At 29.5% G+C, this 17,773-nt stretch overlaps 2 protein-coding genes across 4 annotated transcripts; one reads left to right on the plus strand and one right to left on the minus strand.

Moving 5' to 3' along the window:
* The first annotated feature begins 2,148 nt into the window (after positions 1 to 2,148).
* LOC114182506 (polyadenylate-binding protein 5-like) lies at positions 2,149 to 5,988 on the plus strand. Of its 3 annotated transcripts, none has more exons than XM_028069389.1 (8): positions 2,149 to 2,241; positions 2,376 to 2,637; positions 3,580 to 4,361; positions 4,446 to 4,523; positions 4,685 to 4,774; positions 4,974 to 5,216; positions 5,309 to 5,494; positions 5,573 to 5,988. In XM_028069389.1, exons 2-8 carry the CDS (start codon positions 2,403 to 2,405, stop codon positions 5,786 to 5,788), a joined length of 1,830 nt encoding a protein of 609 aa, XP_027925190.1. In that variant the 5' UTR covers positions 2,149 to 2,241; positions 2,376 to 2,402; the 3' UTR covers positions 5,789 to 5,988. The 3 variants fall into 3 exon arrangements, with proteins under 3 accessions (XP_027925190.1, XP_027925189.1, XP_027925188.1); XM_028069388.1 differs by having other exon boundaries at positions 2,155 to 2,241; positions 2,352 to 2,637; positions 5,573 to 5,848; XM_028069387.1 differs by having other exon boundaries at positions 2,155 to 2,241; positions 2,396 to 2,637; positions 5,573 to 5,848.
* Positions 5,989 to 14,792: 8,804 nt separating this feature from the next.
* Positions 14,793 to 17,160, minus strand: LOC114182400. The gene is made up of 4 exons (XM_028069269.1): positions 17,074 to 17,160; positions 16,681 to 16,978; positions 15,569 to 15,694; positions 14,793 to 15,307 (listed from the first exon to the last, which is right to left on the minus strand). The coding sequence occupies exons 1-4, from the start codon at positions 17,122 to 17,124 to the stop codon at positions 15,024 to 15,026; spliced, it is 759 nt and encodes a 252-aa protein (XP_027925070.1). The 5' UTR covers positions 17,125 to 17,160; the 3' UTR covers positions 14,793 to 15,023.
* Between the last annotated feature and the right edge of the window lie 613 nt (positions 17,161 to 17,773).

Raw genomic sequence — 17,773 nt, forward strand, 5'->3', positions numbered from 1 at the left:
TATTGAGTATCATAAACTTGAACCTTATGTTTTAAATACTTTAGAACACTCGATATCAGATAAAAGAATACATATAAATAGTCAATAAACAATAATTTTATTAAAATAAATAATAAGATATTTCTAAATAATTATTAATATTTCTCGGTATTCCTCATCAATACTTTCTTATATAATAATAAGATATCTTTAATAATTATTATAATATCTAATATTCTCAATGAGTATTCTCTATTATAATTTATAATTAGTTTATAATTATGTAAATGTATATATTTGTACAAGTTATATAATTATAAAAGAGAATATTTATAAAAAATATTAGAGAATATCAACGATAATTAAGAGATATCTCAATATTTAAACTTTAATTTATTATTTTAATATTATTAAAGATATCTCAATAATAAACTTTAATTTATTATTTTAATATTATTAAAATTGAATTTTAAGTCTGTAAAACCTGAACCTTTAATAAAATAATTTTGAAAAAATAAAATCATGTGAATCGCTCTAAGGACACTAGTTAAAGATAATTAATATATATTGGATTCTACAAAAGTATATAGATAAGTGTGATATTAAATAAAATCTGACATAATAACCATTAATGTAACTTTATTTTCTTTAAAAGACAAAAATACCCATAAATATTGTACATGTGTATTTAATATTTTATTTAATATTCACAAATAAAAGTTAAAAAGTAATTAAATAATAAAATAACTATATTTTAATGTTGCTAAAAATTAAATATTATTAAATATAAGAAATTTTAAATTAACAGAAAAATCAACAAAAAAAAAGTGTTAAACATCTAAAAATTAAAAAAAACATAAGAAAGTATAAATTAACATAAAAACCAAAAAAAAAATTAGTGTTAAACATCTCAAAATGTTAAAAAAAAGAACAATTAAAATATCAATTTGAGATTTAATTGAATTTTTTTTTCCTTTTAGTAGAGACCTTAAAAATTCCAAAGTCCTTGTTTTATTAATAAGTTAATGTCTAAAAATTTAAAAGGATATTTTTGTCTTTATAAAATTTATTATGTGCATTTATACTATTTTAAATACTACATTTAATTATTTTAACTTTTAATATAAAAATAATAATACCAAAATACATTTATTATTCCTTAACTATTGTCCTAAGAACACTAGTGACCTATGATGCACAAATACGATAAGTGTATTGGATACGATACGTATCCGATACGTCGATACATTTATTTTCAAAATAATAGGATACGATACGTGATAGATACGCGATATATGAATATTGAAAAATGTACAATAATTCTTACAAGTATAATAAATATATGATTGTTAATGTGTGAATCCAAAATTTCTAATTATAGACCAATTATTTTGGTAGCTAAAACCTGATAGCTAATGTTAATGACCAATTTAAAAACCAATTCATAATTGAAATTATTTTAATTATCAATTTAGAGACTAATTATAATTTTTTGAAACTATTTTAATTGTCAATATAGTGACTAATTATTTTTTGTCACTAAAATTGTTCACTATTCAAAGATTCTATTATAGTGTATTACGACTTTATAAAGCAGATACTTCATTAATAAATATTATTAAAATATTTTAAAGTATCGGACATAATACATGTCAAACACAAATTCATGACTTAAGTTGAAATATCGGTGCATCATCGTAATGACAACCATTTAAAAAAATCACCTGAATCGACACTGTCTCAGTAAAAGAGCAAAAAGAAGGTAAATTACAAAAATACCCTAGTGATTCATTGTTTTGTTCTCATTGGTTTTTTTTTTGTTTTACACACTTTTGATTGGTCCCATGTAAGTATGACGTGTCATTTTTCTAAAGTTTGCGTGTAAAGGTGAATGGTCCCTTACTGTTCCTTAATTATGTCAGAAAATATACTCCAATGAGAAGTGAAAAAAATGTGACCTACATCAACATCAATATCAACGTGTGCAATTAAAGGTATAAAAAAACAAAAAAACATGGCACGTGCCTCTTTATGATTCGTGACGGCACGTACCATTTGCTAACATGGCAAACACGCAAACACGCAATCTCACGAAAACCTAAACAGTACGAGGTCTCCGCAACGTGTATATAAGTCCCACGCATGATCTTATTCAGAGTCTCACACCAACACAGAGCATAGCCCTTGGCACTCTTGTTCCCTAGGCAGGGAGCAACACTGTAAAATCAAAACAAAAAAAAATTCTTAGTTTCCTTTTCTCCGGTAGAACTCTCTCTTCCGATCCTCTCAATTGTTCTTCTGTCTATTCCAATTCTCTCATTTTGTTTTTTATTTTTCTGGAGACACACTTTATACTGTTGCATTGATTTCAGAGTGAAATTTTGGTGTGTTTCAAGGAGGATTCAAATTTTTGCAGAAAAACAATGGCGGCGGTGATTTCTTCTGCTCCGATGGCGGTTCCAGCCACAGCGTTGAATGGTGCGCAATTCGGGAATGCCTCTCTGTATGTCGGGGATCTCGACGCCAATGTGATAGAGAGTCAGTTGTTTGATCTGTTCAGTCAAGTGGCTCAAGTGGTTTCGATTAGGGTTTGCAGGGATCAGACTAGGCGAACCTCTCTCGGCTATGCATATGTCAATTTCGCCAATGTTCAAGATGGTTTGTTTTATCGTCCTTTGTCGTTTAGTTATTTCACTATTTTGTATTCAAGTCTTGAATGTGATTATACTGTATATGTTGTTGTTGTTGAAATAGTTGCGTGATTGTTCTTAAATCAAAGGATTAAACAAAATCCTGAGATATTTTTTTCAATTATTTTTTTTTTATTTTTGGGTAATTGTGTTCTTCATTGATTATTTTGACCTAGAGTGGCCGACTGTACTGGTTATAATTGTTTTTTTAATTATGTTGATATCTGTATGATTGGTTGTTGTTTTTTATTGGAGTTGTGGATTTGATTCTGTTGGATGGAGGTGTCTTGGATTTTGGGGTTTTTTTAGAACTGGATTGAAAAGGAAAAACATATCCTGAGTTAATTATTTATTAATTTTTTTTTGTTTTTATTATTTTTTTCTTTTTCTGTATTTGAGTGATTTGATCTATAGCTAGCTGTCTTAATTATTTTTAATTGAAGTCTTGGATCTGAATATACATATCTAGATGGTTGTGTTGAATTTGAATTGGGAGGAAAGAAAAACATACCCACTTTTATTTATTATTTTTCTGTTTGGGATCAGATGTTTCCCTTTTGTTTTGCATTTGATTTGATTATTTTGATCTTCGTCTTCTGTAAGGGTCATAGGTGTGTGGTGTTTTTAATTGTGTTTAGGGCTATTACTTTTTATTTCTTTTTTCCATATCGAAGTACTGGGTTTCATTATTCATTATCACCTGTGTATTATCATTATTATTTGGTTAACAAGTCGATTATTTTGGTTCAGACTGGTTTTTTCCGATTAGGTTTTTTTGTCTAAGCTTAGATCTGGTGTTGATCTACATATTTCCAGTGAATTTTGTTTTCATGGTGTGGGTGTGGAATGAAGATGTGTTTTTTTTGTCTTTCTTCGCTCCACTTACAACGTTTCTACGTGCTTGTTGCAGCTGCTATTGCCATGGAACATTTGAACTTCACTCCTCTGAATGGAAAACCCATTCGGATTATGTTTTCTCACCGTGACCCCAGCATTAGGAAAAGCGGATTCGCAAATGTGTTCATCAAGAATCTTGATGCATCAGTGGATAACAAGGCACTGTATGATACTTTTGCTGCCTTTGGAAATGTGCTATCTAGCAAGGTACAGGTTGATGAGAATGGTCAATCAAAAGGGTATGGATTTGTGCAATTTGACAATGACGAGTCTGCTCAGAATGCTATCAAGAAACTGAACGGCATGTTGATAAATGATAAGAAGGTGTATGTTGGGCTTTTTGTTCGGCGTCAAGAAAGGGCTCCGGGGAACGATGGATCACCAAAGTTCACCAATGTGTATGTGAAAAACCTTTCTGAAACATACACTGAGGAAGACCTTAAGCAACTCTTCAGTACCTATGGCACTATAACCAGTGTTGTGGTCATGAAAGATGCAGAGGGGAAGTCCAGGTGTTTTGGTTTTGTGAATTTTGAGAGTGCAGATTCTGCAGCCACTGCTGTTGAGAGGCTAAATGGAACCACAATCAACAATGACAAGGTTTTGTATGTAGGGAGGGCTCAGAGGAAGGCCGAAAGAGAGGCAGAGTTGAAAGCCAAATTTGAACAGGAAAAAAGAAATAAATTTGACAAACTTCAAGGTGCTAACTTGTATCTGAAAAACTTTGATGACAGTTTTAATGATGAAAAGTTGAAAGAGATTTTTTCTGTGTTTGGAACAACGACGTCTTGTAAGGTATGTTTTTGTTCGTAATATATTGGTTTATCCTTTATGGAATGTGTAAAATTACTCTATCCCTAATACAATGTTTTTGTGCAGGTAATGATGGACGCTCTTGGTCGTAGCAAAGGTTGTGGTTTCGTTGCATTCTCTACTCCGGAGGAAGCCACTAGAGCCGTAAGTATTTATTTATATATATCATATAAGATTGACATAATAATACTATATATACTTTCTTAATCTTTATATATATAGAGTAGTAGATTGTGAGATTGTGATACTAATCATTATATTTATTTTATTACTTTTTTATTTCTATTTATTTTACTTATTTTCAGATGAATGAAATGAATGGGAAGATAATTGGACAAAAGCCTCTGTATGTTGCAGTAGCCCAGCGAAAGGAAGAAAGGAAGGCTAATTTACAGGTGATTGTGTGCTTGTTTTTAAATTGGACAACTAAATTTTAATAACTTTATGAGAAAATATAAAAATAGAAATCATTTAAAAAATATCAGTTCAAGAGATTATAATTAAGAGAGAGTTATGGAAATTTAATTGTTAAAAATTTTGTATGAATCTTGTTTTAGACTTTTATAATAATATATATTGTTTTATTGTATTCAGGCTCAGTTTTCTCATATGCAAATTGCACCTTTCTCTGCTGGCATCACTGGATATCATCCAGCATATTTTGGTCCAGGAACAACTGGGTTTGTTTCACCTCAGGCAACAGGCTATGGTTTTCAACCTCAAGTGTTGCCACAAAGCATGCGTGGGGTTCCTCCAAATTTCATGATGCCATACCCCCTCCAGAGGCAGGGTCCTCCTGGACAAAGGATGGTTCCTCCTACACGAAGGGTGGGAAATGTGAGATCATCCATACTATACTTGTATTCTTCTTCATACAAAATATTATATACATACTGATAAATTTGATAACTTTGAAATTTTGAAACTAGGTAACTCTCAACCATTCACTTCCAATACCAAATGTTCAAAATGGCATGCATCAATATGTAATGCCCCATCATCTGGTGAGTCCGGTTGCCATTACTGCACCTCCTACTGATGTCAAGACTTCTGCTACATCATCTACTACACTTGCTTCAGCTTTGGCTTCTGCTAGTCCGGAGAATCAACATAGGGTAAATTATGTTCATGATTTTATGTAATTGATTTTGTATATATAATTGAGAAATGATTGTGAACTTTAATGCTTGTAGATGCTGGGTGAACATTTATATCCACTGGTGGAACGTCTTACTCCAAGTAACCAGACTGCAAAAGTCACAGGAATGTTGCTGGAAATGGATCAAGCTGAAGTGATTCATCTTATTGAATCTCCTGAGGATTTGAAGACAAAGGTGTCCGAGGCAATGAAGGTGCTTCATGAGGCAGCAGCAGGTTCTGAAGTTGGTGATCAAACTAAAGTGATATAATTTTCAGTTTTAGATATTTTGAGACAATTTTGAGGTTCCAACTAGACTTTATTTATTTTGTCCGGACTAGATATTTTAGACTATTAAGGGTGTCAAGGATTTTAGTTTTATAAATTTATGTTATGGACTGAGTTATAGACTTATTATCTTTTGGATTTACGTTGTTTATTTGGTTTTGTGTTTTAATCTATTTTATAATTTCTCGGGTGTTATCCTATTTGAGAATTATAAAATATTTAATTATTTTAAAAATTAGTATATTTATTAAAAGTGTAAAAATGGGTCGACCTGCCAACCTGATAGAAGGGTGTGTCGGGTCACGTATTTGAACCCATCAGCTCGGAGAAGTTCGGTCCGCCTGACTCGCAGTCCGTCGGGTCACAACACGGACCATTTTAAATGTGTTATTTCTTCATTTCTTCATTCACTCAAAGAGAGACAGCATAGGTCACCCAGGACGGTGAAGCTCAACATAGTAACACATGTTCGTTTCTCTTCTTCGATTTCTTTTCTCTTCTTTGATTTGTTTTGCTAAGCTTCTTCTTTCTACTGCGAGACTCCACAACAAGAAGTCTTCATATTGGCGAAGGTGACCCAGGATGGCGAAGCTCACTCACGATTGCGACATTAGGTTGGTTTCTCTTCTTCTATTCATTTGCCCTAATTTATGGTTCTCTAATAATTTATGGTTTTGCTCTGGTTCGTTTCTCTTCTTCGCACTAATGTTTTGTGGTTAGTTTCTGGATGTCTTGATTTTGTGGATTGAGAATTCTGGTTGTGATGATTTTTGCAGATTGGAATTTGCGGTTGGATTGGAATTTTTGCGGCGTGAGGGTTCTCAGTACAGAAAAGAAGATGATGGATTTCGTGTCTATGTTTTTTGTGTGTATGGAGGTATACCTGTCATGTACAGGGTGTGATTATGATGGAGAAAACGAAGGTTTATGATGAAGAAGAAGAAATCACTGATAATCACTGATAAGTGAGCTGGTGATCGGGGATGAGAAAATGACGGTTCAAACTACTAGTCCGGCCGCTCTCCTAGTGGTGGGATGAGTTCAATCTTTTAATGTAATTTGGTCTAAACCTAAACCGAATTTAACGGGCAAAAGCGTTTCGACACCCATAATATGTACAAATGTCTTATTATATTATATATTATATTATATTTACATATTATATCTTATGTTGTTACAAAATTAATTTTAGGTTTAAATATGTTTTTGTCTTAATTTTTAGTGAATTTTGAAATTAGTTTATTTTAAAATTTTAGATCAATTTAGTTCTTTATCTTTTGAAATACGTGAATTTAATTTTTTTAATCAAATTTTGTTAAGTTTATTTGACATTTCAAGTACGTTTCATAATAGTATTTGATTTAACATTAAAGCAAAAATATGTAAATAGTATAAACAACTCAAAAATTTAATCCTGAAATGCTTCACGTATTTTGAAAGATGAAAAACTAAATTGGTTTAAAGTTTCGAAATGCACTAATTTCAAAATTTACTAAAATTTAAGGAACCAAAAACATATTTAACCCTTAATTTTATAAAATAAGTAGATTTAGATGATAAGGATGTTATTTATATTTGAAAATACAAAAATATTTCTTATCTTAGACAATAATAAATCTTAAAAGATAATTGAAATTATATGATAAAATGTAATTTTTTTAAAAGATGAAATATTTAATTTTCTTATTTTGTTGCAAACTAATAAATTTGAAAAATAAAGTGTATATTCTGACAACTTACATCAATCATTTATGAGAATATGAATTAACTTTTATAAAATTAGATAATTAACATAAATAATTTTCATATAATACTTTTCAATCACTTTAAACGTTTCCGAAAATTTTAATTATTAAGTAGTTTAATAGTTAATTACCTTGAACTTTTTTCAGTTCTTATTTTTAGGTGTTTTCATTATCTCTCGTCCATTAATACTTAATTTTTTATGTGATTTGGAATTTTTCATACTTCTTTTCATGACTCTTTAATATCATTTGTTATTGTCCCAATAATAATATTTTTAATAGGAATCACAAAAATATAACGCGATGTTTTGAAATTTTTCATAATTCTTTAATATGATAATTTTGTTATTACCTCACGGTAATAATATTTTTAATAGAAATTATAATAACGTTATGAGATGTATTACTTTTAACTTTTTTCACACTTATTTTCTAATTCTTTAATCAGATAACTTGTCATTTCTGCAATAATAATATTTTTTAAAGAAATCACAATAATAATAGTATGATGTTTAAAATTTAAACATCCAAATTTTAGTAGTTTAAAACTAATAAAATATGATGTTTCACCTTAGTGATCAAAACAAATAAACAAATGTATAAAGTATATTAATACAGTCTTACAAATAATCGGACTATATAAATATATCAATTATACATACCAAATATTTTTAACTCTAAACACAAATAGGTGATCATCGCAAGAGGAAAACAAACAACACAAGACAAAAACACAGAAGAAGGGTAAACTAATAAATTTTAAAGAATTTTCTCAAACTATATATATATATATATATATATATATATATATATATATATATATATATATATATATATATATAAGGTTAAATCATTTCAGAGGTTTCCATTTGTAGCCAAATCTCAAGTATGTCCCCTCATTTTTATTTGACTCAATTAAGTCTTTATTTTAAAAAGTTCGTTACAATTAGATCCTTTCCGTTAGTAGTAAGTGTTAACTATGTGCCACGTGTCAACACGTGGTTTTTTTATTTCTTTTATTATTTTTTAATTTTTAATCTTTTAATCTTTTAATTTTTTAAATTTTTAAATTTTTTTAAATTTTATTTTTTTATAATCTTTTAAAAAAATAATAAAAATTGCCACGTGTCAATCTGACATTGTGTCACGTGGTAGAGATTGTGATGTGGTAGTGGCAATGCCACGTGTCACTATTAGATGTGAAAAGTTTCAATGCAGTCCATGAATTTGTTATTTTGTCTCAATTTGGTCCCAATCTTTTTAAAACTGAATCAATTTCATCCCTATATCAAATTTAATTTTTATATAAATTTTACAATGGTATTTTTATTATAATTGATGTTTTTAACAAAATTAAGTTTATTTAAATGTATATTTTGCATTAAACTTTATTTAAATATTGTTTCAATTATTTATATATCAATAATTTATAGACAAATGTTAGAGTTGGTTTAAAAATAACAATTTTATAAATTGAATTGTAAAATTTTTTCAAACTGTCCGACCGGACAATTCAAGATCTAATACAAACGATTAAAAATTTAATCATTTGTACTAGATCTCAAATGGAACTAAGGTTTGCTCAAAATTGTGAACTAAAATGATAATAAATCTTCACATATAAAATAACAATGCATATAAAATGATAACATGCAACAAATATAATAATAAATATAAATTTTATTCCAAATTTATCAGCTATCAAAAAATTTAAAATAAAAAAAATAAGCCAAAAAAATCAACAAAATACATTAAAATCATTTTAACATGCAACACATCTTATAATAAATCTAACTTTTATTCCAAATATATCAAAAATCATAGTTTTCGTAATAAAAAAAATAACCGAAAAAATATACAAAATAAACGCATACATTAATTAGAGGAAAATGAAAAACTAACCTCTTGTAGCAAAAACAAGGATGCAGATGGAGGAGGGTGGGATGCCAGCGAAAAGCTTCACGGTGCAAAGAAGGAAAACCCTGCATTTATGTAAAATGGAGACCAAAACGAAATCCAATCAGTTCAAAATGCTTAAATCAGTGCACAAATGAAAACCCAACAAGATTAAAGGTCGAAAACTCACCTGCGGAGGTCGCGCTGGCCGGCAGATGGCTCGCGGAGAAGAAGAAAAGTTAGGTTACACAAATTGAAGAGAGGATCGATAGTGCTAGAGTGAGAGTTAAGAGTATTTGGCCTCCACTATCATGTTTCATTGTACATCAATCTAAATGATGCACTAGAGATCGTTACGGGTGACAAGATGTTAAATATTTCAATTTTACAACTATGGTGTATGTAAGATATTTAATTGTATTTCACATTTAGAACTTGAAAATGGTACTTTTTAATTTATACCTAACTGTTTTATCGTAGGTACATAGACAAAGTAATTGTGGAACAATGCCGAGCTTCCATGTATGGATTCATTGAACCTCAGACCATTCAAGCTTCTGCAAATTCACCTGATCACGTGAAAAGTTATTTGCAAACATGGATGGCTGAGTCAAACAAAGAGATTTACATTGCGCTGTACATTGATGGGTAGGTGTTATTGCTTGTAATATTTTATGAATTATTGTTGATTATTCAACTAAGTAGTTGTGATTGATGATATGTCTCATTGGCAACTATTGGTCATCATTCCAAATCAATGCACGGTTGTATGGTTTTGCTTATTACATTGGAAGATTAAAAATGCTTTGAAAAACATGTTACAAGAGTAAGTGTTACTCTTTTTTTTTCATATCATATGTATTTACTTATTAAAACTAACCTATATTTTATGTTTCCAAAATTTCATTAGAGTTATGGGTAAGCCAGAGCACAACAGATTAAAGTATTATACCCAAAGGTTGTAACTCATTCATTTACCAAGTTATTATTTTTGCATGTCAACTTATGAACTTGATATGTGCTTATTTTCCTTGTCATCTTTAGTGTAACAAGCAAGAAGATTCATGGGAATGTGGGTATTATGTCATGTCTTGGATAAGAACAATCATTCGAGCTGCAGTTAAAGATGAATGGATAGAGGTAATAATATATGTATATATCTTTAAGATATTATAAATCATATCAAACTTTAAACAAATGATATTCATGCATAATGAATTTGTATTATCTTTTCAGCGCTTCAAGAATACATCATCTCTATTGGAAGACACTATCCAGACACTAAGACAAGAGTGGACAACATATTGATTGGAACAATGAAGTTAGGCCCTAGAACATTACAATTTTATTTTAAAAACTTTGTAGAACAATTTCTTGATGAATGTTTTAGTTTTGTGGTAATTGTAAAAGTTTAGACAACTTTACAATTATGAGTTAAAATTACCACGTTGTTGTAAATGTTCTAGGAATTTTTTGATTTTCAGATGTGAGAATATGTAAATACAGTCAAAATTTTAAAAAAAAACTGCTGAAATTGACGTTTGTCCTTGCACTGACAGACGTCAATTTTAGCCTTTTTTTTTCCTCTATTGGCGTGAGTTGAACGTCGAGTGCGGATTTAACTAACGTAAAGGGACGTCTGGTTCTTATTTTCCGATGTTAGCTAACGACAGTTTTTTTCAGACGTGAATTTTAACGTCACCATATATTACGTCAGTATTTTTGCAGACGTCAAAAGCTAAAAATAACAGACGTTACAAGCATTTTTTGTGTCTAATGTTGACAATAATAAACACTATAAGAAAATTCTTGATTAATGATCAATTTTAGTGACAAAAAATAATTAGTCACTATAATAACGAATTTAAATATCAATTTTTAAACTAAAAATTATTGGTAACTAAAATAATTTTAAAAAGTTATAATTGGTAAATTGGAAACTAAAATAGTTTCTATTATGAATTGGTTTCTAAATTGGTCACTAACATTAGTTACCTAGATTTTGGCTACCAAAAGAATTGATTTCTAATTTAGTCTCTAGTTAGAAAATTTGTTTCTAAATTAGTCTCTAAACATATTTTTTTGTCATAAAATTGGTCACAATTTGATAGTTTTTTTGTAGTGAAAACTTACATGTGGTTAACCCATTCGACTATGTTACATCTTGCAAGTTTTCTACCTGTGTAATTATTTCAAAGAGAACTTTCAACCACCTAGATTATTGATTCATATACAACTGGTTATTTATCTTCTTCTCTCTTGAATTTCATTTCTTATAACCAAATACAACCTATATTGTTTTTAGGTTACCTAATGGGTCTAAGGTTATGGTCACTCATGCTTAGAGATGCTTTTTTTTCAAAGATGTCTTATACATTAGTTTTGCATATAACTTATATTTCTAAACTAGTTTTTTATTCTCAGTTATGAAGGTATATATTTACTTCAAATTTATGTGTTATCCAGGATCAGAAAACCAGAGAGAGGATTGGTTTAGCTGACAATAATGTTGGTCTTTATATGCTTAAAACTTCTACACAATATAAAAAAAGTTAATTCTTCTATTATTCATTGTAATTCTATGAAATATAACATTTGGCATATTAAGATTGGTCACCCTTCTGATGAAAGACTTATTAAGAAACAAAAACGTCCTCATATATAGCTCATTGAGTCTACTAAATGTGACATTTGTTATCTTGTAAACCAAAATAAATTTCCTTTTCCTCATAGCACATCTCATGCATGTGAACCCTTTAAATTGATTCATGTTGATATTTGGATATTTTCTCTCTATAGTTGATGATCATACTCAATGTACATGCCTCTACATTATGAAAAAACAAGGTTGAAACCCTTATAAACTTAGTTAATTTCATTGCGTTTACGAAATTCAATTTGGAAAATTCGATGGAGTCATTAGTTATGATCATGGATGATTTTGAAACTCAACATCAACATGATCAAACAAGTTGCATTGAAACTCTTGTACAAAATGACATCGTGACATCGTAGAAAGGAAACATCAACGTATCTTAAATGTTACTTGTATTCAATATATTTATTTTTGCCGATAAAAAAACAAAATCTTAAATGTCACTAGTGCATTAATTTTTCAATCTAACCTTTGTATGCGATCTTGGAATTATGCTTTCAATTTTGTGGTTCATTTGATGAATTTTATTCTCACTCCTTTTCTTAAAAATCTTTCCCCATTTGAAATATTATATGAAGTGTTTGATTTGACTCAAATGTTACATATCTACTATCATTGCTAACAAAAATAAACTTGGTCCACATGCTTAAACTGAGTTTTTCTTAGTTTTAAACCAATTACTAAAGGTTACATTGTCTATTATCTTTAGTCTCACAATATCAATGTTTCTTGGAATGTTGTCTTTTATAAGGATCAATTTCCACACACACATTCTTCTAAGGAACACAATACTTCTTCGTGGATTCCTTTACCTATCTGTCTCAATGATCAAGCTAATTTCACTAACTATTTTCTTGAAGAATTTAATACTACCATTGAGATTCTCAATGATCAAAATGTTTCTGAAACTGAGATTGAAGAATTTCATGATTTTCATAGCATCTTGTGACACTAAAAACAAAGTCAGATATCCCATTCAATCCTTTCTATCTCTTGCCAGACTTTCACTTTCTTTTAAGTAGGTTGTTCTTTCTATTGATGCTAACATTGAACCAGAAAATTAAGAAAGTGCTTCTTAACAAGAAAATTGGAGAAAAGCAATGAGTGAAGAGCATCTAGCCTCATAAAAGAATTAAACATGGACTATCACTTCTCTACCTAAAAGCAAAATTATTATTGGATGCAAATGGGTATATAAGGTCAAATATAATGACGATGGTTCTATGGATAAGTATAAAGCTTGTCTTATGGCAAAAGACTATTCTCAATTAGAAGAATTGGATTTTATTGATACTTTTTCCTATGTAACTAAATTAACCATTGTTCAACTTCTTTTGTGTTTAGATTGTATACATAATTGGCATTATAAACAATTAGATGCTAATAATGATTTTAAGCATAGATATTTAAATTAAGAAGCTTAGGTGAAACTTTCCCCAAGTTTGAAACATAGTAAAGAAAATCAAGTGTCATTTACACAAGTCTCTTTATGGCCTTAAATAGAGTAATGGACAATGTTATGCTAAGCTTTATGATTTTCTTTTCTCACATATGCTCAAAACAATCCCCTGATCAATCTTTATTCGAAAATTTTCTAGCTAAAAGTACCAACTTTTTTTATTTATGTTGATGATGTTATTTTGGTAGGAAATGATATTTCTGAAATTAATAATATTACTTATTTGCTTGATCAAACTTTTAAGATAAAAAATATGGGTGATTTAACATATTTTCTATCCATATGCTTTAACCTTCGATAAGCTAACATCTTAACCAAAACTCTTCCTTCATCAACTTTGCTCCAAGTTGGGAGTGCTCAATTATCTACTCCTAACTTGAGGGAGACTCAAAATTCAGCAAAAAAAATCATATTCTGTTTCATGCGCTCGCCATTTCGCCCTCTCACTCAACACAATGACTGTTTTTATAGTTTTCTTTGCTGCCCTCTAGGACACCTTGTTTGCACTTAAGTGCAATTTTCTGATTTTTTTTTTTTTGTTTCTATTATATATAGCATACGTCTTGCTCAAGTCTGTATATGTTAGAGTTTTGCTTTCAATAGTATTCATTTCTTTCATATGTTATAGCCTTACTTGTTTTCTTCTGCTCTTTCCTTTTAGACATTTCTCAAATTTTTAATTGTTTGAAGAATACATTCATAAATTGAAGCCAAATCAAACACACCTGAAATTGTAAGAACTACACCAGACCTCTTAAGATTAATTGTAAATGTAATTATCTATGAAAGAAACAATAAAACTACAATAATAATTTATAATAGAAAAACATTAAAAGTATGTCAAATATTCCTTACAGAATACAAAGTGATACCAAAAAGTTTTATTTAACATATCAATATTGATTCTGAACAAATCTTATTTATTATATTTCAAATTTCACTCTTTTTTTCTTACATAAAAACATTATTGTACAATTTAACATGTACGCATTCTAAATAAGTAAGATTTAAATTATATTAAGTAATAATAAAAACTTAAATTGTCCTTTTTTTTACAACATTCATACTCTTCTTTCATTTTGTTTCCTAGTAGTGTATAGCACCAGGAATTATTCATTATTTCAAAATGTACACATTAATATTCCTATATCACAATGAATATTTCAAATAAAAAAAAGTTCAATGAATCATTGTTTCAATAAATCAATCTAAACAATAAACACTATATATACAAACACTCCCTTCTTTCCAATCAGTATGCAGTGTGCTCATGATCTTAACAAATTGTAATTAGATCATAAATTTTTATCTCCCCTTCTAATATATACAAACCTAACAATACAAATAGCCCAAAAAAGTAGTACTGTTTATATTCATTTGTAGGATGCTTTGTTATATTCATTTCATGAAGTAGAGATTTTTTCTAGTAATTGGTCCACACAATCATAAATATTGATACAATTCACATAAAATCCGGGTGAATATCATCTTCCACCCTTTCATTAGCTATGGTCTCTAAGACAATGTTATTGCATGGACCTGAAATTTTGTCCACGTTGAAGCTTTTATTCAGTCCAAACTCTGAATTGTCATCGTACTCATTTAAGTATCTGCTCCATTTGGAGGCTATCTCAGTGCTTGTTTGCTTGAATTTTTGAGTCACCTGATCATATACTGTCACGTCATTTTTTCTTCTTTTTGGATTGTTTTCAATCATTGATGTAGCTCTTTGTGTAACTGGATCCTCTGCATCAAAGTGAAACCACATAAATGACACAAAGTCCAAGTTATTTAATGAATTAATTAATAATCTAAAATGTTTTTAGTTTAATGACATAATGAAATTTTACAACATATTTGTTTTGTTTACCCTTAATCCCTAAAGCACAAGTAGATAAAATCTCACAAATAAAGTAACAAGCCAATAATTCTTGGTAGTGCTCCTAAGCAAAGTGAAATAAAAAAAAAGGTATACAGAAACACATTGTAGAATAAAGGAATATGCACCTTGAGAGTTAAGGAAAAGTGTCTTCTTGAAAAACTTGTCACTTCCTGCAGCATTATTCTCCGTCACCCTGCTCTTCTTGAACATACCCTTCTGTAACTCAGTCACTACAAGCTTTTCGCAATCATCTGTGCAGTTCAATCCATCACAATTTGGAATTTAACTTATATATAATCACTATATATAAGACCAGTTAAAAATAGTATTAACATTAAAAAAAAAAAATAGTCTTAAAAACATTACAATTTATATATACATACATACTACATATATAAAACAATTAATATTACTAAACCTCTCCAGTTTAATTTATATTCAGTATTAGATGTTTTCTGTAAATATATTTATACCAAATGAATGAATGAATTAAAGAGAAAAGATTTTCTTCACTTTTACCATAATCAGAACTAGTCTTACCAACAATGAATGAGATTGGATGATAATATAAAACCATTTTACCTGAATATAAACATTAAACTCTAAATTATATTCTAAAATCTATTCTTTTTAAATTTCCACCATATGATTTTAAACTGCGATCCGCAATCACAATTATGACCACAATAATGCTTTTGTAGAGTTGTCCATAACAGCAACCACCAAATTTCAGTCATACAATCTGTTGCAGTTCACCTACAGCCAATTTCAATTTTCATTTTAATTACAAGTGTCACCTCATTCACAACAATTTTTAATTTATATTTGAATTTATAAGTGTCACCAATCAAACTAGTGTGGTAGTATGGAATGTTGAAAAAATGCAAATGAGGTACCTTATGGTTTGTTCATTGGTGGGAGATTTCATAAACAGTAAAAGATACAGCAATGATCAAAATAATCTTATAGTACTTTCTAATGTTAAGTACAAACCCTATAATATACACCAACAATTAAAATACTTGTATAATTCTTTCTCATGGTTGGTACAGACAAAAAGTTTAACATTGTACAACCGCAATAGTCGGTCACAATGACAACCACAAAAACACAGTTTAGAACAAAGCCAGCCTTTATTTTCAGGAAATTCTAAGGCAAGAAAATAAGTAAAATTTAACTAAAAACAAATTTCTAAAATTCAGAATACCAATTGACTGTATAAATCTGTAAAACAAACCATCATGATGAAGCTGTTGCTCCTCGAGAGTGTGATGATCCTCTTGGTCGAGGTAGGCAGACCAATCGTTCCTCCTCTTTTGGCGGCTCACTTCGCCGTCGGAGATTTCCGGTGCCGGATCTAGGGTTTCGGCGAGAGGCCATTCTCCGTCGTCGAAGGACTGGCGCGACATGTTGAAGTCCTGAACGAACTTGCGGACGTCCTTAGCCATGAATCCCTGGGCAAAGACTCTTCGAACCGATTGCTTCTGATTACAGACCGCGCAACTCCATTTGTTGCTGCTCTTCTTCTGCTTCACCTGAACACATTCACCGAATAAACAATAGAATTAGAATTAGAATGAGAATGAGAGAGAGAGAGAGAGAGAGAGAGAGAGAGAGAGAGAGAGAGTACCTGCATAGTGGAGCATTGATAGCATTGGAGAGCGATGAAGAGCGTTGACATTTGATGCAAAGAGAGTTTTGTTCTCAGACGATTCAGGTAAAATTGGGGGAATTTATATATTTCTTTTGGCGCCTAGTTTTTTGAATGATAGTTTTCAAATCAAAATGTTTATATTTAAATATTTTCATTTCAGAAATGATAATGGTAAGATTTGAGATTATTTCTCTTTTACTGAAAATTTATTTGAATGAATCTATTATTTAGGCGTTTGAATATGTATGGAATATCCAACTTTTCAATGTTTAAAAAAAAAAACGCAACAACAAGAGAATTACTTAAATCTATTATAAGATTTTTTTTTATCATAATATTGATAAGGATTAATCGTAGACAAAAGTAATAATTAATATCTTAAGTGCAGAAGGTCAGTAATTTCTTCCAGCATAATTTATTTCATAATCAAAAGATATAATTGAGAGCACGAACATGTTAATTATATTTTAAATTTTCTACTTTCTTTTGTATTTTAAGGGTTAAATATGTTTTTGTCCCTTAACTTTTATTAAATTTTTGAATTAGTCCACTTTTAAATTTTGGACCAATTTAGTTTATCATCTTTCGTAATTCGTGAATTTAGTCATTTTAATCAAATTTTGGTAGGTTTATTATAGGTTTAATTACTGCGATGATACCCTCTTTGGTACAAATG

This window comes from Vigna unguiculata, chromosome 4 (genome assembly GCF_004118075.2).
Source record: "Vigna unguiculata cultivar IT97K-499-35 chromosome 4, ASM411807v1, whole genome shotgun sequence".
NCBI classification, from domain to species: Eukaryota; Viridiplantae; Streptophyta; class Magnoliopsida; order Fabales; family Fabaceae; genus Vigna; species Vigna unguiculata.